Below are 19041 nucleotides of genomic sequence, written 5' to 3' on the forward strand. Positions count from 1 at the left end.
GGACTCTGGGGAGTCTCCTCTCTGGGAGCAGCCTGTCTGCAGGACACACAGCTCACCCGGCTCCACCTTCCTGGGTCTGACCTCGGAGCATTCAGCGTCCTCTGCCCCTCCATGCGCTTCCCACAGCGAGTCCGCCCAGGCAGGGTCCTGGGGGGGCCAGAGGATCCTGCCCCCCAACTCCGCAGTCAGACGGGACTCTCAGCCAGTCAGTAAAACAGAAGGTTTATTAGATGACAGGAACATGGTCTAAACCAGATCTTGCAGGTGCAGAGAACAGGACCACTCAGCTGGGTCCATTCTGGGGGGGCAGTGAGCCAGACAACCCCGTCTGCCCTTCACTCCATGTCCCAGCCAGCCCCAAACTGAAATTCTCTCCAGCCCCCCCTCCTCTGGGCTTTGTCCCTGTCCCGGGCCAGGTCGTCACCGGATTCCTTTGTTCTCCAACCCTTCAGCTCTCACCTTGCAGGGGGGAAGGGCCAGGCCATCAGTGGCCAGGAAACAGGGTGTCGGCCATCCTCTGTGTCCAGACCCCTGCACACACTTGCCCTCTAGGGCTCTGCAATGATCATACACCCTTATCCCACCCCCTAGAGACTTGAGAACTGCCTAGGGGAAACTGAGGCACCCCCACACTATTCAGAAGAAACATTAAGAACAGTCCCACTTCGTCTCACCCCCCTCCCCCGCAGCAAATCACAGCACAGAGACCGGGGGGCTCCCTGGGCTGATGGCCATTTACTGCCCGGCCCCAGGCTCGTGAGTCCAGACAGACGGTGCCCTGGGCACGCACAGACCCGGCAGGGCAGGGGCTCCGATCCGGCCCCAGGGCGGGGCACAGGCTGGCTCAGGGGGGTGGGGAATGGGGCACGGGGCCGCCGGCTCCCATGCAGGGTCTCCATGGTCCGACGCCCGGGGGTGAGACAGGGCCATTGTCCTTGGCTGCGCTGAGCCCAGTCTGGGCCAGGCGGCAGCCCTGATCCTGGGCAGGGGTTTGGGGCCCAGGCCCCAGGCCTGACCAGGGGCTCAGTTGGCGCCGGGGGCCGGGAAGATGTGCTGGAACTCGGAGAGCAGCAGCTCCACGGCCTGGTTCTGGTGGACCATGTCCACGGCCATGCTGGCCAGCTCCTTCTCGGGCCGCAGCAGCGTGGGGCCGAAGACGATGCCGATGTTCTGCCGGGTCATGCGGTTCACGTCGGCGTACTCCATCACCCTGGGGGGTGGCAGAGAGGGGCCTCAATCCCGCCCCGCAGCCCCCCGTGTCTGCCAGGGCCCCGCAATCCTGCCCTGCAGCCCCCCACGGCCACTGGGGCCCTCCAATCCCTCCCCGCAGCCCCCTGTGTCTGCCAGGCCCCTCAATCCCGACCCACGGCCACCGGGGCCCCTCAATCCTGACCCCCAGCCCCCCATGGCCACTGGGGCCCTCCAATCCTGACACGCAGCCCCCCGTGTCTGCCAGGGCCCCCCAATCCCAACCCACAGCCCCTGGGTCCTTCCAATCCCGACCCGCAGCCCCCCATGTCCGCCGGGCCCCTCAATCTGGACCCACGGCCACCGGGGCCCCTCAATCCCAACCCACAGCCCTCCACGGCCACTGTGGCCCCCCAATCCCGACCTGGGGCCCCCAATCCCTATCCACAGCCTCCATGGCCGGGGAGGCCCCTCAGTCCTGACCCACGGCCCCCCTCCGGCCACTGGGGCCCCTCAATCCTGAACCCACTGCACCCTACCAGCCACTGGTACCCCCCAATCCCCACCCGCAGTCCCCCATGTTTGCTGGGGCCCCTCAATCCTGACCCACTGCCCCCCACATCTGCTGGAACCCCCCAATCCTGACCCGCTGCCCCCCATGCCTGCCAGGGCCCCCCCATCCCGACCCTCTGCCCCTCATGTCCACCGGTTTCCTTCAACCCCGACCCGCTTCCCTCCACGGCTGCCGGGGCCCCTCAATCCCAACCTGCAGGCCCTGGCTCTGCTCCCCACCCTGGGGATATTTGACTCCCCCGGATTTCCCAGCCCCCCATTTACTTGCGGAGGTGGGCCAGGATGTAGCGCAGGGTGGCGTAATTAGGTGGGGGCAGGCTCTGGACCAGTTCGGCCAGGCGCTGCACCCGCTCGGCGCCGGCCGGGAGCTCTGTGGGGAGAAGCGACGTGGCTCTGCAGCTGGACGAGATGGGGGCACCAGGGCTGCCCCCCCCGGAGTCTGTGGGCACTGGCTGCGCGGGGAGGGGGAGCTGCCAGTGACTCAGGTAGCCTGGGCCCCTGAGGTTGGGGGGCCCACAACGGGGGGTGGAGCCACTCAGGGCATCAGCCAGCCCCGCCTGGGATTGGGGCATGGGGCACATGGGAGACCCCATGGTGAGGGGTGCTGGGTACAGGAGTGGCTCCGCAGGGGGAGTGTCTGGGCACAGGGGAAGTCCCACGGGGGGAGGGACTGAGCACAGAGGAAACCCAGCGACGAGGGGCTGGGCACAGGGGAAACCCCGTGGGGGGAGGGGCTGGGCACAGGGGAAACCCCGTGGGGGGAGGGGCTGGGCACAGGGGAAGCCCCGCGAGGAGGGGCTGGGCACAGGGGCGGCCCTGTGGGGGATGGCTGGGGGGGCGGGTGGCAGGTCCTTACTGACGGCAGCCACGAAGGCGTCGAAGAGGGCGAAGGGCACCAGGGGCTCGGGCAGCTCGCGGAAGAAGAGCTTGAGGGCGCCGGTCACCACATGGACGTCGTCCCACTCGGGGTCCGCCAGGCTCAGCCGCTCCTCTGGGGGACACGGGCAGGTCAGCCCTGGGGGGGTGCAGCACGGGGGGGCACCACGAGGGGCGCAGGGCCGGGCCCGGCTGAGCTGGAGAGACCGAGCCAGCCCCATGGGTAGCACGCGCCCAGAGTGTGGAATATGGGGACCACTGCACCCCCCCACCCACTGCACCCCTCAGTCATGGACACCCCCAGGTCCCCCTCACACACTGTGCCCCCCCCCGGCCACGGGCATCCCCATGTCGAAAGCCCCCGCGCCCCCTGAGCACAGCGTGACCTGCTGGCGATGCCAGGCACCCCACAGGGGGAGGGGACGCTTGCATGGTGCCCACCTGGCCTGGCTCTACCTTGGCACGGCTGCTCCGGGAAGACGTAGCGCCCGTCAGAGGTCACTGCCCGCTCTGCAAAAGAACAGGCCCATCACGACCCCGCCCTGGCTGGCAGCCCCACGGGGCCGGGGTTATGGGGAGGTGGGGCCACTGCAGCCCCAGGGCAAAGGCCAAGGGCCACGGTGAGGGGCGGCCACTCCCCTGCAGGGAGCAGCTTCTAGGGCAGCTGCTCCCCCCCACCCCGCCCCCCGGCCCTGGGCCCAGACGCTCACCCCGGTCGACAGCAAAACGCAGCTTCTGGATCACGGCCAGGTTCCCACTCACCCGGTAGATCCCGTCCGCATCAAGGCCTGCTGGGGCCAGGGAGGGAGGGGTGAGACCCTGCTCGGGGCAGTTATGACCCCCGCCACCCCCACGGAACCCCGTGTTCCCCCCGCCTGCCCTCCGCCCCTGCTCACAGCTCTGGGTGCCCCCCGCCCACCCCTCAGACCCTGTTCAGGGCTCCATGTGGCCCCCCACGTGCCCCTGCTCAGAGCTCCGTATGCCCCCTGGCCCCCGCCCCGCTCAGAGCTCCCTCCAGGTACTCCTCACCCAGCCCCCAAATGCTGTTTGGAGCCCCATGTGTCCCCCGCCCCCCCCATCTCGCTCAGAGCTCCGTGTGCCCCCCCGCCTACAACCCCGTTTGGAGCGGGCGTGCCTACCCCAGGCCCTGCTCGGAACCCCGTGTGCCCCCCCACCTGCCCCAGGCCCCGCTTGGAGGTCTCATGGGGGAGCATGCCTGCCCCCTGTCCGAGGTCTCTTCCCCCTCCCCAGGTGCTGGTGGCGCTGGCTGGGCACTGGGACACCCCACATGGGAGGCCCATGCAGAAAGACACCCCCAAATGGCAGGTGGGGCTCTGCCCCAGGGAGGGAGGGGCTCCACGCTGGGGGGGGCCTGGCATGCCGGGCACCTGCCCGCGGGGCTCCTACCTTTCTTCTCCACAGCCTCAACGCAGAGCCGGACAAAGCGGGGCACTGTGTCGTTCTCCCGCTGGCACAGGGCGTCCAGCCGGCAGCCGAAGACCTGGTCTGGAGAGAGGACAGAGGTGGGCACCAGGCTGGATCAAGGGACCACAGGGGGGCAGAAACAGCCCGGGGGGGGCCTGCTCTCACCTCAAGGGCTGCCCAGCCCGTCCCTTTGCCCCACCAGGGCTGTGGGCAGAGCTGCAATCCCAGCAGCTGGCCACTGGGGGTGCTGGGGGCACCAAGTTTGGGGGGGGGGTGAAAAGGGGAGGCGGGGGGGGCTGAGAACAGGGTCCAGCGGGGGAGGGAGGCCGGGCTGAGGGGGGGGAGGGGCAGTTTTTACAAATATGCAGATTGCCTTATTAAATAATTTGCATCTAATGTCTCCTAAGGCCATGCAATCCTGTATCAGCAGGAGTGGTACAGAGCATACGGGGTCCCCACCTTGATTGAGCCCCTTCTTCTGCGACTTCTGCCGTGGTGGGAGAGCAGGGGGTAGGTTACAGAGGGGCTGGGGGAGATGAGGAGCAGGGGGTGGGGGTGTTGTGGGGGTGCAGGGGATGGGGTGGAGGTATGGAGCAGGGGGTGGGGAAGGGGTACCGGGGATGGAGTGTGGGGAGTTGTGACAAAGTGGGACTGTTCTTAATGATTCCTCTGAATACCGTAGGGGTGCCTCAGTTTCCCCCATGCATTTCTTAAGTCTCTAGGTGGTGGGATAAGGGGGTGTGATTGTTGCAGAGCAAAGGGCCAGGGTCCATAAACGGGGACACTCTGTCTCCTGGCAGCTGATGGCCTGGGCCCTTCCCCCCTGCAAGGTGAGAGCTGAAGGGTTGGAGAACAAAGGAATCCGGTGACCTCCTGGCCCGGGAAAGGGACAAAGCCGGGGGGGGGGGGGGGGTAGGGAGAGAGCTGGAGGGAGTTTCAGTTTGGGGGCTGGCTGGGACATGGAGTGAAGGGCAGACGTGATGGTCTGGCTCACTGGCCCCCAAAATGGACCCGGCTGAGGGGTCCGGTTCTCTGCACCTACAAGCTCCATTTTAGACCATGTTCCTGCCGTCTAATAAACCTTCTGTTTTACTGGCTGGCTGAGAGTCCTGTCTGACTGCGGAGCTGGGGGGCAGGACCCTCTGCCCCCCCCCCCCGGGACACCGCCTGGGCGGACTCGCTATGGGAAGTGCAGGGAAGAGCAGAGGATGCTGAATGCTCCGAGGTCAGACCCAGGAAGGTGGAAGCTGCGTGAGCTGTGTGTCCTGCAGACAGGCTGCTCCCAGAGAGGAGACTCCCCAGAGTCCTGCCTGGCTTTGTGGGGAGCAGTATCAGAGCATCGCCCGGGGACTCCGTGACAGGGGTGCAGGGAATGGGGTACAGGGAGATGGGGAGCAGGGAATGGGGGGGCAGGGGGTGCAATGGGGGAGGGGGTCTCCACCTTGGATGATCCCCTTCTCCTGCAGGCACTGCAGCGGTGGGGCAGGGGGTGCAGGGGGAATGGGGGACAGGGAGCAGGGGGGATAGTAGGCAGGTGGATGGAGGAGATGGGGTGGAGGTATGGAGCAGGGGAAGGGGTACAGGGGAGGGGGTGCAGGGAATTATGGGGTGATGGGATACAGGGGGGTGGGGGGCAGGGGGTCCCCACCTCGGATGAGCCCCTTCTCCTGCAGGATCTGCAGTGGTGGGGCAGGGGGTGCAGGGGGAATGGGGTAGAGGGGGGTGGGGGGCAGGGGGTCCCCACCTCGGATGAGCCCCTTTTCCTGCAGGCTCTGCAGCGGGGGCCGTTTGACGATGAAGCGCCGGAGTTTGCTCTTGACCCGCTTCCTCTCGGTGCTGTCCGGGCGGCGGGTGGAGCCTGGAGGGGGGCAGAGGGGGGTGAAGCAGCCAACAAGCCCCCCAGGCCCGTCAACCCTCCCCCAACCCCAAGGCCAGCCCCCTCCCCCCCTGCGGTGGGCACCTACCGGAGGATTTCCAGCTGTCCTTTGGCCTCAGCCCCTCGTCCTCCTCGTCCCCGCTCAGCTCCCCCAGCTCGGAGCTGCCGGCCCGGCGCAGCACGTAGCCCGGCTCGTCCAGGGGGTTCTCCCGGTCCTGGGGCGCAGGGGGATGCGTCAGGCAGGGGAACAGCCAACGGGGGAGGGGGGGTTGCAATGTGACGGGGGATGGGAAACACTCCCAGCCACGCAAGGGGATGGAGGGGGAGGGGCAGCGTGCTCGGCATTCCCCACATTCGGGGCAACCCAGGGCTGGGACAGCAGGTCGGGCCAGAGGGGCAGAGCCCAGGGCTGGGCTGGCAGGGGCTGCGGGTTGGGAGTGAGGGGCACTGGCAGAGCTGGGGGGGCAGAGCCCAGGGGCTGCGGGTCGGGAATGAGGGGCACCGGCAGAGCTGGGCCGGGGGAGCCCTGGGCTGGGCTGGCAGGGGCTGCGGGTCGGGAATGAGGGGCACCGGCAGAGCTGGGTGGGGGGAGCCCCGGGCTGGGCTGGCAGAGGCTGTGGGTCGGGAGTGAGGGGCTCCGGCAGAGCTGGGGGGGCAGAGCCCTGGGCTGGGGTAGCAGGGGCTGCGGGTCGGGAGTGAGGGGCACTGGCAGAGCAGGGGGGAGGTCAGCGGGGGGCAACTCCTTTATCCCCTCCTGTCCCCAGGTTTCCCATGGGTGGGGGCCCCCAATACCCAGGCCTGGGCCGCGTTAACCCTTTGCCCACTGGCACTCACCAGCCTACGGATGACGCTCTTGATAGTCTGGTGCCACTCCTGGATCTCGGCCTCGCTGTCCGACTGCAGCAGGAACTCGTTGCCAGTCACTGTGCGGAGCTGCCAGGGGGACACGGGCAGGTCAGGGGGCCGGGCAGGGGCAGGCTCCCCCCCCGCAAGGCCCCCTGTGGGGAGAGGGGGCTGGTCTAGAGGCAGGTCAGGGGCCAGGCAGGGACGCCCAGACTCTGCAGGGCTTGGGGGAGGCATCTGGCGCCTGGGGGGACAAGAAGCCACCCCCCCATGGGCCGTTGAGGAGAGCATCTCCCAGGCTGCTCTGGGGACAGGGACCGTGGGGTGCAGGGGTCCAGGAGCCCCGGAGCTCAGCGGTGGGGCCAGGGTGGGACACTGGGTGCCGGGGGAGGTTCTGGGTTCCTGGGGGGGAGTGTTGCTGGGTCCCTGGGGGGGTTGCTGGGTCCCTGGGGGGGCACTGCAGGGTACCAGGGGAGGTACTGGGTCCCTGGGGGGTGTGTGGCTGGGAGCCGGGAGGGTTCTGGATCCCTGGAGGGGTTCTGGGTCCCTGGGGGGGTGTTGCTGGGAGCTGGGGGGGTTCTGGGTCCCTGGGGGGGCATTGCAGGGTGCCAGGGAAGGTTCTGGTCCCTGGGGGGGACACTGAAGGGTGCCAGGGAAGGTTCTGGGTCCCTGGGGGGGTGTTGCTGGGAGCTGGGGGGGTTCTGGGTCCCTGGGAGGGCATTGCAGGGTGCCAGGGAAGGTTCTGGGTCCCTGGGGGGGACACTGAAGGGTGCCAGGGAAGGTTCTGGGTCCCTGGGGGTGTTGCTGGGAGCCGGGGGGGTTCTGGGCCCTGGGGGGGCGTGAGCCGGGGCTCCCCCCACACTCACGTGGATGACGTTCTTCTTGCTGGACATGTCGCGTGCCCGCTCCAGCACCGCGCCCCGCAGGTCCACGCTGCTCTCAGGCCTGCTGCTGGCGGGTCTCTGGGGGGGCGAGGGGAGGGGGCGTCAGGGCCGCACCCACGGGCATCGCTCAGCCATGGGGCTGCTGGGGGGGGCCTGGGCCCTGAGTACCCCCTGGGCTGCAGCGTGGGCTGGCACAGGCGGGGTCTGGGGGGCAGCGCGGCCCCTCCCCAGGCAGCTCCCATCTCCTGGGGTCTGGGACAGGTGTGACCCCCCCCTCCCCTGCCCCCCCGCCCCCGCTCACCCCCCCAGCCCCCCACTCACCCAGCTGGTGGGGGCCGGGCCCTTGAGATCCTTGTAGAAGACGAGGCTGTTCCCAGCCAGCACCACCCAGGAGATGCCCCAGCTCTTCCTGCCAGAGAGAGGAGTCTGAGCCCAGCTGGGACAGCCCCCAAGAGCCCCCCGCCCCTTGCTGCCCTGGAACTTCCCCCCCCGGGAGCCCCAGCTGCCCCCCGCCATGCCCTGAGCTCCCCCCTCCTTGGGCCCCGAGCTTCAGCTGAGAAAGGCCCCTTTGTCCCTTCATGCCCAGGACTCCCTTGTCCAAACCCCTGGGCTATGAGAGGCCGAGCGGCTCCCCGCGCCCCGCCGGAGAGGGGGAGCCACGGCGAGGCCCCCGCCACAGGGACTCCCCGCTCCTGTCTCCCCCCGCCACCTCCCCCCACCACAGGGACTCCCCTTTCTGCCCCCCCAGGACGCCTCCCCCCACCACAGGGACCCCACCTCCTGTCTCCCCCCCGGCGCCTCTCCTCGCCACAAGGATTCCCCCTCCTGCCCCCCCAGGATGCCTCCCCCCACCACAGGGACCCCCCTTCCTGCCACCCAGGATGCCTCCCCCCGCCACAGGGACCCCCCTTCCTGTCTCCCCCAGGACGCCTCCCCCCACCACAGGGACCCCCCCCCGCCCCTTAGGATGCCTCCTCCCGCCACAGGGACTCCCCCTCCTGCCCCCCCAGAACGCCTCCTCCTGCCACAGGGACCCCCCTCCTGCCCCCCCAGGACGCCTCCCCCTGCCACAGGGACCCCCCTCCTGCCCCCCCAGGACATCTCCCCCCCACCACAGGGACCCCCCCTCCTGTCTCCCCCAGGATGTCTCCCCCCACCACAGGGATCCCCCCTCCTGCCCCCCCAGGATGCCTGACACCTGCTGCAGGGACCTCCCCCACCACCACCACGTACCTGAGTTTCCGGCCCCCCTCTGCAATCTTGGTTTTGTTCAGCTGCCCAGCCTTCTCCACCTCCTGCCGTGGGGAGAGTTGTCAGCCCCCCGACCCCTCACAGCCCCTGCCCCCCACAGCCCCTGACCCCCACTCCCTCCCTCTCCTCCACAGCCCCCTGCTCAACCCCACTCCTCACCCCCCACAGCCCTGCCCCCCACTCCCTCCCCCCGACCTGCCCAGGCCAGTGCCCCCTGGCCTGAACCACACGGCGGGGGCCCCAGGCTGCAGCCAGCTCTTGGGAATCAAATCCGTTTGGGGGTGACCAAGAGGATGGGGGGCAGGGCCCATTCACACACACCCCGGCCTTGGGAGCTGCTGGCTGCTGGGAATTTCCTGTGCAGTCAGCACATGGGGGGCCCAGGGGAGCAGGAGTGGGCTGGGGATTAACTCACATGGGGTAAGTCAGAGGGGTGAGGGGGGCAGCCCCCGGGGGAAGTGGTGGGGGGACCGGTCCCCACCCAGTCTTCAAAGCTGGGCTGGGAGCGATTCCTGCGGTGAGACACCTGCAGAAAGAGTGAGAGAGCAGGGGAGATGGGTCACTGCCTCCCAACTCCCTGCCCCCCCACCCGGCCCCCCAACACCCTGCCCCCACCTGGCCCCCAACAACCGGCCCCCCAACTCCCTGCCCCCCCACCCGGCCCCCCAATACCCTGGCCCCCAACAACCAGCCCTCCACACCCTGCCTCCCTACCCTTCCCCCAACAACCAGCCCCCACAACCTTCCCCCCACCATGCCCACCAATACCCCCCCACTGTGCCCCCCACCATGCCTCCTGAATACCTTGCCCCCCACACCCTGCCCTGAACACTCTGCCCCCCAACATCCTGCCTCCTGAAAGAGGATGCGGGATTTGCATGGGGCCCCCCCCCAAATGCTAACCCATGCCCCAAACACACTGTCCCCCTGAGACAGAACATGGGGCTGCTGCCCCAGACAGCCTCCTGCCCCCCCAGAGCCAAGGACCCACCCCCCATGCATCCTGCGGCCCCAGAGACAGAACAGTCCAGACACCCTTCTCCTGACAAGCGGCCCCCCAAGATGTGGCCCGAGGACCAGCCCTGCCCCCAACACACCAACCCCAGAGAAACAACCCAGGCACTGCCCCCAGCCCGCCCACGCGGCCCCGGCCCCCTGCGGGCATCTCACCTTGGGCACACGGGATTCCGGCAAGATCATGGATTTGGTGTAGCCGAGCCGGCCGGCCTGGACGCTGTCCCCGCCCTGCGCCAGCGTCTCCCCCGGGTCAGCAGCTGCCGGGGGCTCGGGGCTCAGAGCCTCCACGGGGAGCAAACTCTGCAGGGGAGAGGGGAGCAAGTCAGGGAGTGCCCCCCAACCCACAGCATGGTGATGCCCCTCACTCCCGACCCGCAGCCCCCTGCTCGCCCAGCCCTGCCCCCCACCAGCTCTGCCGGGGCCCCTCCTGACCTGTACTGCGCTCCTGGGACACTGTCGTAGCAGGAGACTCCTGGGTTTTGCCCACGGCCCACCCAGCTCCCTCCCCTCCCTGGCGTGCTTCGTTAGAGCAATTAGTGCTCAGCTGTCTCAGGCACCTGGCGGGCAGCCCGGGTGCTTGGCTAAGCCAGGCCAGGGCACAGGAGGCCGGGCAGCACACCAGTCCAGGGGGACAATGGGGCAGCCCACCCCCCCCGTCTCCCTACCATCTCCCGGTGGCGCCGTGGAGGTTTCCAAGACTTGTCGCCCGTCTCCCGGTTGTAGAAGTAGCTGCGGCCGGTGCTGGGGTCGAGGTGGCGCTCCCAGGCGTCCAGCACCTGCAACGGGGGGCCGCTGGGGTTGGGGGGCTCCCCCCGCACCTGCTTTATCTCCTCCAGGTTGCAGTAAATCGGGGACTCCTCCATGGTGGCTCCAGAGGGTGGACCCTGCAGGGCATGGGGTGGGGGGCACTGGTTACTGTCAGGGCTGCTGCCCCCAGGGGCTACAGGGAACCCCCCACTCCAAAGTCAGAGTTGGGGGTGCACGGGTCAGAGAGAATCCAGCCTGCTTGAGGGCAGAGGGTCCAAAGTTCCTCGCAGAGCCCCAAGGAGGGGCTGCGGGTCGGGAGCGAGGGGCACCGGCAGAGCTGGGGGGCCGGGGGGAGCCTGGCAACTGGTAGCAGGGCCCCCTCCTCTGCAAGGATCAGCTGGAGGTGCTGGGACAGACCAGGTGACCCTGCTGGCTCGGAAAAGAGATAAAGCCGGGGGGGGGAAGGAGTGTCGGGGGGCGGGCAGCTGGAAGGGGTCTGTCTCCTGGGTTGGGACATGGCAGGAGGGCCCTGGGCTCTGGCTCCCCCCCCCATGCACTTTGCTGAGAGTCCCTGGTAGGTGCTAACCAGCTCCGTCCTACGCTGAGTCCCCGGCGACTAACAACCCGTCTGCGTCGCCCACTGGCTGGGAGTCACTGCCGGCTGCGGGTGGGGGGCAGGGCCCTTGGGGGGGTGTCAGGCTTCCCCGGGGGGGACTCGCTGCGGGGAGCTCACGGGGTGACCGAGCCGGCTCCTTGCCCGGGGGGAGTGAGCCCCGAGGGGAGACCCCTCCCCAGAGTCCTGGCCAGCTTCATCCGGAGCAGGTGCTGAGCCCCGGGCCTGGGACACCGCGACACATGGTCCCGCCCAGCTCCCCGCCCTCCCCCGGCTCTGGGCGAAGCCGAGAAACTCTTGCTTTAGGCAAGGTTTGGAACGGTTTCCCCAAAGCGGCTTGGAACAATGCCAGGGGCTCTGAGACGCCCGTCAGCTGGTGCCCCCTGCTCCCTGCCCCCTCCTGAGCCCCCGGCTCCCTACCCCTTGCTGTGCCTGCTCCACCCTGCCACTTCCTGTGCCCCCCACTATCCCCACCCCCATACCCCAGACCCCCTCGTCCCTGCTCAGCCCCTCTGTCCCCTATCCTGTGCCTCTCTGCACCCGGTTCCCTCCCCGCAGTGCCCTTCCTCCCGCCCCATGACCATCTCCTCTCCCTCCTGCCCCCCGCTGCCCGCCCTCCCCCCAAGTCCCACGCGGACACTCACCCCTTGCCCGTCAGTCTGCCCCCCTTCCCGGGGGGGCAGCTGTGCACTCAGCCCCTGCCCCCAGCAGTAGCTGGGCCTGTAGCTCTTGGGGAGCTGAGCCTGAAGTGTTGCTCCAGGCCGCAACCCATGGGGCAGCCCCTCCCACAGCTCACCCCACATCCTGCGGGTTAGCACAGCCCCTGCACCTACACTTCCCTCCCTGTGGTCAGAGAGAGGAAGAAAGAGGAAGGCGGGTGGGTGGGATGGGGGAGGCTCCTACATGAGCCCAAGGCCAGGGCCAGGCACCAGGGAGCCCAGGGCTGGGCCAGCAGGGGGCTGGGGGTCGGGAGTGAGGGGCCCCAGCAGAGGTGGGGGAGTAGCGCTGGGATAGCAGGGGGCTGCCCACATGCTGTGGGACTGCTCCAGCCCTGCCCCGTCTGCTCTGGGCAGGTGATGCTCTGGGCAGGAGAAGGGAGGGGCAGGGCGGGGGGAGCCAGATGCATACACCCCACCCTTGCCCCTCCCCCAGGAGGCCATACTCACCCCAGGGGGGCTGGCCCCCTGCCCCACCGGCTCCGGGCACCGCTCCTGCTGGCATCCGGGGGCGGGTGCGTCCCTGCCGGGGCTCTGGGCCAGGCCGGTGGCGCTGACGCTCCTGCTGACGGGGTGGGCCGGGCCGAGCTGGGGGCCGGGGTCCCAGGCTGGCAGGCTCAGGCTGTGGCAGGAGTAGTGGCCAGGCGGGGCTGGGCAGCTGGACAGGTCCTGGAGGGATCGGTACCGTGGCTGCAGGCCTGGCAAGGGGAGAGAGCAACTGGGTCAGAGCCCCTGGTGTGCCGGGGGGCAGCAGCGGGAGGGGAGGGGGCGTCTTGGCTTGTGAACAGCATCTGGGGCCGACAGAGGGTCCCCCACTGCTCAGCTGGGAGCCTGGATGCAGCCTCCCCACCCCCCAGCTCCAGGCATGATCCCACTGGCCCCCTGGCTTCACAGCTCATCCGACAGATACCTCCCCTAGCGCCCTCTCCTGAGCCCCCCTACCCCGCTCCCTGCAGCCCAGCGCCCCCCGCTGAGCCCCCCCACTCCCTGCAGCCCAGCACCCCCTACTGAGCCCCCACACCCGCTCCCTGCAGCCCAGTGCCCCCTTGTGACGAAGCGGGACTGTTCTTCATGTTTCCTCTGAATAGTGTGGGGGTGCCTCAGTTTCCCCTAGGCAGTTCTTAAGTATCTAGGTGGTGGGATAAGGGTGTATGATTGTTGCAGAGCCCTAGAGGGCAGGTGTGTGCAGGGGTCTGGACACAGAGAATGGCCGACACCCTGTTTCCTGGCAACTGCTGGCCTGGGCCCTTCCCCCCTGCAAGGTGAGAGCTGAAGGGTTGGAGAACAAAGGAATCCGGTGACCTCCTGGCCTGGGAAAGGGACAAAGCCCAGAGGAGGGGGGGGCTGGAGAGAGTTTTCAGTTTGGGGCTGGCTGGAGACATGGAGTGAAGGGCAGACGGGGTTGTCTGGCTCACTGCCCCCCAGAATGGACCCGGCTGAGGGGTCTTGTTCTCTGCACCTACAAGCTCTGTGTTAGACCATGTTCCTGTCGTCTAATAAACCTCTGTTTTACTGGCTGGCTGACTGCGGAGTTGCGGGGCAGGACCCTCTGGCCCCCCCAGGACCCCGCCTGAGCAGACTCGCTGTGGGAAGCGCACGGAGGGGCAGAGGATGCTGAATGCTCTGAGGTCAGACCCAGGAAGGTGGAGCCGGGGGAGCTGTGTGTCCTGCAGACAGGCTGCTCCCAGAGAGGAGACTTCCCCGGAGTCCTGCCTGGCTTTCTAGGGAGCAGTCCCAGAGCATCGCCCGGGGACCCCGTGACACCCCTGCTGACCCCCCACACACACTCCCTGCAGCACAGTGCCCCTTAGCACCACCCTGGGGCACTGGGATCAGCGCTGACTGCCAGGGGAGAGCCCCCTGCCCCGCTCCATGTAGCACAGAGCCCCCCAGCGCCACACTGGGGCCAGCCCTGACTGCCAGGGGAGAGCCCCCTGCCCCGCTCCATGTAGCACAGAGCCCCCCAGCGCCACACTGGGGCCAGCCCTGACTGCCAGGAGACAGCGACTCCCGCTGAACCCCCTGTGACAAAGCAGGAATTTTGTAACATTTCCATGAAGACTGTGTGTGCCTCAGTTTCCCCCGTGCTGCCCTGTTCCCCAAAGGGCTGTTTGCTCCCAGGGCAGGCAAAGAGGTGGAGGTGTGGATGGCGTCCAGCTGGCCCGGCCTTAATCCCAGGAGCAGTTGAGAAGACAATGCCCACCCAATTACCCAGACACTGATACCTAGCAACCAAGGACAGAGATCTGGGTCCCGCCTCTCCGCAGTGGGGCTGAGCAGCAGCTCCGGAGAGAGGTGAGGTGGGGGAGAAGGGCTGGCTACTGGGGGGAGGGGGCTCTGAGCAAGGAGCTCAGGCGGACGGAGAGTCAGAGCTGGAACAAGGGGGTTCCCCACAGCCTGGCTGGGTGCTCGGCTGCCCAGAGCTTTCGTCCCTCGGCGCTAGCCCAAGGCTTCCCGGGCCAGATTCCAGGTGACATACACCTGGCTGCCTGGCCCCGCTGCGCGAGCTCCCCTCCAGCTGCCGGGCGAGGGGTACTGAGCCCTCAGAGCGGACAAGTCGCCCTCAGGGGTCTGTCTCGGTGAGACTCGCTGGCAGAGCTCCTGGCGGGGCACACGGGGGCTGACGGCCAGGGGTCCTGTCTAAGGAGGCGGGGAAGCCGTGTGGGAGATCCTGGAGGGAGAGCGAGACCCCGAGGGCGTCTGGGTCCTCCCAGAGACCGGTCCAAAGCTGGGGCTGTAGCCCCGATCCTGTGGATCTGTGACACCCCCAGCCCGGTCCCTGCAGCCCATAACCCCTCGTGCCATGCTGGGAGGGGAGAGAGCCCCCTGCTGAGCCCTCACCCAGCTCCCTGCCAGACACTCACCCGGGGATGGGTGCTGCCCGGTGCCAGCGGCTGCCAGCAGCGTGGCGCTCAGCCACGGGCCACCCTCCACGCGAGGGCCCACCTCCGCCACGTAGGTGGCCGGCACAAAGATGGGCCGTGCCCTCCGGGGATCGCTGAGACGTCGCACCTGCCACCAGTCCTCGTTGGACTTGTGGAGCAGCAGGAAGCACTCGCCTTCAGCGATGGCCACCTGGCGCCCGTCCTCCGCCTCGTACTGGTAGTCGTAGAGGGCTCGCAGCGCCACGGCCGAGGAGGAGCCTGGCGAGGGGCTGGCCCGGCGCCAGGACCGGCCTTCCAGCCGCCACCGCCCTGACAGCATCTCAGCGACGGGGAGAGCGGCTGGCCGCCTTGTGCGCGCCACGAGCCCAGCCCAGCCGGGGCCCAGCACCGTCATCTGGAAGGAGAAGGCAGGGGACCAGGCTGAGACACGGGGCGTCGGCCCCAGTGGCACGGGGGAAGGGGGGCCAGCTGGCTCGGGGTGTGGGGAATGGGGGCCTTCCCCTTTGGGACGCACGGTGCTGGTGCGTGCCCAGGCGGCCTGGCCCGCTCCTCCCGCTGGCCCCAGACCTCCTTGCTTCAGGCCCGCTGCTGGACTGGCAGGGGCAGCCCCCATGGGCGCGCTGTGGAGACTGGGACGTGGCTGCTTGCCCTGCCCCCCCCCCCAAGAGAACATGTCCAAGCCAGGGCTCAGTGCCCTGGTAGCGGCCAGCGGGTGAGGCCACGTGGCTACAGGAAGCCCAGATGCTGCTACAACAGGAAGCCAGCCAGCTCTGCGGCTTTCTAGCCAGTGGCTCATCGCAGGCGGCCACATACAACTCAGGGTGACTCGCTCTGCCAAGGGCAGGGGGGGTAGGGCCTCCGCATGTCCCCCCTTCCCTGGACCAGGCAGCCTTGGGCAGAGGCCCCAGAGCCCAAACCAGCAACTGTATGGTGGAGACACAGCCCTGGGGATCCCCCCCATCCCCTGGGTAACTACCACATTTCCCCCAGGGGTGGGACATTGAGATTCAGATTCCCATATGGGGGGCATCTTTCAGGCCCCTTCCTCCCCCCATCTGCCCTGGACTGTGGGGATGGAGGTGGAGCTGAGAACTGGCATGGCAAGGGGGCTCAGCCCATGGGTCCGTTCCACGTGCCCAGAGTCACGGGGGCTACACGGGGCCGGGGAGGGGAGGGGGCCAGCTGCCCTTGTTCAGGCCCAGCTGAACTGAAGGAGAGGACGTGGCCAGGAGGGACCTCAGGCACCGGGATGGGCTGGGCTGGAGGTGTTGGGGTGGCGCGCAGGGACTCACCACCGCCAGGGTGCTGCCATGGGGCTGGCCTGCAGAACCTGGGGAGGGGAAGGAGAAAAGCAGGCACTGAAGGGTTAATGGTCTCCGGGCACCAGGGCGCTGAGCCGGGTGCATGTGTCACCAAGGGGCGAAGGCCGGGGCTACGCTTACAAAGCTGGCACCCCTGCCAGCCCAGGTGCTCAAAGCCCTGTCAGCAGGTCAGCCTCACCCCACTGACAGAGTGGGAACCTGGGGCACAGGGTGTGGGGGGACGCCTCCAAGGCAGAGTTACCAGCAGAGCCAGGGGTGGAATCCAGGAGTCCTGACGCCCAGCTCCCCCGCTCTAACCACTAGATCCCCCCTCCCCTCTCAGAGCTGGGGATGGAACCCAGGAGTCCTGGCTCCTGATTGCCCATTCTGCATGTGACCATGGGGAGGGGGAGCCAGACACAGCATGCCTGTTGGGGTCTCCAGCGGCGGGACTGTTGTTTGCTCTGCCCCGCGCGGGGCCAGTCCACGCCCTCCCCTGTGCAGCCAAGAACCAAGGCGCCAGTTGGTACCTTGGAGGAGAATTAAGGACTGGAGTGACTGGCCAGGGACCAGGTGGGGGTATGTGTGTGTTCTTGGTGCCCGTCTCTGAGGTGCTCTGGCTGGGTGGAGGAGCAGCTGGGGGACATTCTCTGGTCTTGGAGTCAGGGACCCCGAAAAGGCAGCCACTGGCCCAGCCTCACTCCCCTCCCCCTCCCCCGGCCCTCAAGGCAGCACAAAGGACCTGGTTTTCATTGTTTTTTTACAGTCACCCCCCCCACCCCCCCGCCGGCGTGCAGAGCGCAGGTACCGCATTTCCGCTCGGTGACGGGCACCGGCTTCCTGTGAGCCGAGCTGCTGCGTGAGCAGAGTGAGTCTCTGTCTCCAGTGCCCTGGGGCGCAACCCCCGCTCAGCACAGATGGGAAGGAGGGAACTGGGGGGCGGGGGGGGGGAGACCCATGTGGAATAAAACTGTCGTGAGAGGAGAGTCCCATTCCCTCTGAGCCACCTCCCTGCGGGGCGGCCTCATCAGACTCCACCGCATCCCCAGGCCAAACCTCAATTTGACATGATGCAGCTAGCTCTGGGTGGTGCCCCTACATTGCAGGCAGCGATGAGGATTAACAGCCCTTCAAGCCTCTGCATCCCCCAGGCCCTCTCTGCTTCTTTATCACTGATTCCAAAATATGCCATGCCCCCTCCACCGCTTGGCCAGGGGGCTATTCCCCAGAGACCCCTTCAATCGAGTCACTTTGGGGGAGTGCATCTGACAGGCAAGCCTCGGTCAATTACCCCCCTCCTCCGTTCAGTTCTGTCCCTTCCCCTCACCCCGAAGCTGCGTGTTCTGAAATGGACTCTCCTTGGCACATCGCCGGTTAAACAGGACCCTCGGCCCGCGCGCAAAACCCAAAAACGCAGCCCCTGCGGCTGAGGCGCCCGACCAAACAGCAGCCAAATCCAACGGGAGGCGCAGGGAGGCCTCGGACAATCAGAGACGCACCAAGTGAGAGGGAGGGAGGCTGCTGTGAGGATGGGATACAGGGCAATGATCCAGGAGATCAGGGTTCTTCTGCCGCTGACTCGCTGGTGACCTTGGGCAAGTCATTTCATCTACCCTGTGCCTCAGTTTCTCCATCTGGGAAATGGGGATCCGCGGCTCCCACAGACAACACACCTGGATTTTCCTCCTTCTCTCTCTTACCAATCGTGCGCCCCCTCGTTTGCCGATGGGCGCTGGGCGTTGGGAAGCCTGGGGCCTCGTCCTACGGCTGCCACTTCTGAGGTACAAAAACATGGGACAGGCGGCAGCGTGAGCCACTGGACAGCCGGCAGCGTGAGCCACGCAAGGACCCTTGCACATTTCCCAGGACAGCTACCTCCAGAAATGGCCCATCCTGGGAAAATCTGGACAGGTGGCAGCTCTGCCTAGTCCACCCCTTTCGACCGTTCCCAGGAGTATAGAGTCCCACCTACCACCCCTCTGTTTTATTCTCCGTCCCTGCAGCCTGGACAGCCCAGGTTAGACTGGGTGGCTCCCCCAGATGTTGTTTTGAAAGCTGCATTTCCTTGCGGGCCGGGGGCGGTGTGGAGACAGACAACATGTGGTTTGAATCGCCTGCTCAGCACCTTTCCTCTTGCAAAGTTGTGCCTCTGACAACCTACAGTCGTGTGTGGCCCCAGCCCGGCGGTGGCCCTGCGTGGTTCCAGCCAGATGATGGCTGTGCGTGGCCCCAGCCCGGCGGTGGCCATGCGTGGCCCCAGCCCGGCAGTGGCCGTGCATGGTTCCAGACGGATGATGGCCATGTGTGGCCCCAGCCCGGCGGTGGCTCTCGGCACATGTATGGGATGCCCAGGTAACAGTACCTGTGTTGCTTCGACAGGGGTTTTCTCGCTGACGTATGCTCTGGGGGGAGCCTTGCAGAGATGCCCCCCTCCCCATGTCTCTTTCTAGGGAGTCCCATGGCTCTGAGCAGCATCTCACAAGCACTTCAGCCCTAGCACGGCGGGCAGCCTGCGACTGGTGAGCCCCCGCCAGCGCCAGGAGCTCGGGTACCTTCTCCCTGGTGAAGAGGCTGGGCAGAAAAGTCCTTCCCCACCCCATTAGGCCCCTTACCTGGCCGCTCACTGTTCAGTCGCTCCCCACACTGGAGCAGGGACCTCCTGCAACTTTGCTGGCAGCTTCTCAGCAGCCGCTGCCAGAGGAGGAGGGTCCTGGGACAGCTCGGGCCCACGTCAGCAGCTGCCGTGACACCTCCCCGGCCATGTGACAGGCAGTCAGGGCTGGCCCTGGGCACCGAGCTTGGCTGTCTGCTGGGGGCGCCAGGACTCCTGGGTTCTATTCCTGGTT

The 19041-nt window shown here is 67.5% G+C and overlaps 1 protein-coding gene across 20 annotated transcripts; it reads right to left on the bottom strand.

The window, feature by feature from the left end:
• Positions 1 to 204: 204 nt before the first annotated feature.
• Positions 205 to 19041, bottom strand: ARHGAP9 (Rho GTPase activating protein 9). 20 transcript variants are annotated; one of them, XM_037884098.2, is made up of 20 exons: positions 18808 to 18946; positions 17896 to 17971; positions 16187 to 16224; positions 14874 to 15288; positions 12460 to 12707; positions 10599 to 10817; positions 10087 to 10233; positions 9332 to 9442; positions 8899 to 8960; positions 7987 to 8074; positions 7648 to 7743; positions 6773 to 6871; positions 6027 to 6153; positions 5807 to 5920; positions 4045 to 4143; positions 3348 to 3425; positions 3079 to 3147; positions 2618 to 2752; positions 2026 to 2131; positions 206 to 1210 (listed from the first exon to the last, which is right to left on the bottom strand). In XM_037884098.2, exons 4-20 carry the CDS (start codon positions 15286 to 15288, stop codon positions 1024 to 1026), a joined length of 2400 nt encoding a protein of 799 aa, XP_037740026.1. In that variant the 5' UTR covers positions 16187 to 16224; positions 17896 to 17971; positions 18808 to 18946; the 3' UTR covers positions 206 to 1023. The 20 variants fall into 20 exon arrangements, with proteins under 20 accessions (XP_043388748.1, XP_037740026.1, XP_043388735.1 ...); XM_037884100.2 differs by having other exon boundaries at positions 208 to 1210; positions 3094 to 3147; XM_037884092.2 differs by having other exon boundaries at positions 563 to 1210; positions 3348 to 3428.

The sequence above is a fragment of the Chelonia mydas genome, chromosome 20, assembly GCF_015237465.2.
Source record: "Chelonia mydas isolate rCheMyd1 chromosome 20, rCheMyd1.pri.v2, whole genome shotgun sequence".
NCBI classification, from domain to species: domain Eukaryota; kingdom Metazoa; phylum Chordata; order Testudines; family Cheloniidae; genus Chelonia; species Chelonia mydas.

What these genes read in the sequence shown, in the direction of transcription:
- ARHGAP9 (XM_043532803.1), bottom strand. Translation starts at nt 15,288, where the DNA reads ATGACGGTGCTGGGCCCCGGCTGGGCTGGGCTCGTGGCGCGCACAAGG. An exon ending in GAGGGGGGCCGGAAACTCAG is followed by an intron (nt 8,075 to 8,898) that starts GTACGTGGTGGT and finishes TCTCTCTGGCAG; the next exon opens with GAAGAGCTGGGGCATCTCCT. An exon ending in GGAAAAGGGGCTCATCCGAG is followed by an intron (nt 4,144 to 5,806) that starts GTGGGGACCCCC and finishes TCCTCTCTCCAG; the next exon opens with ACCAGGTCTTCGGCTGCCGG.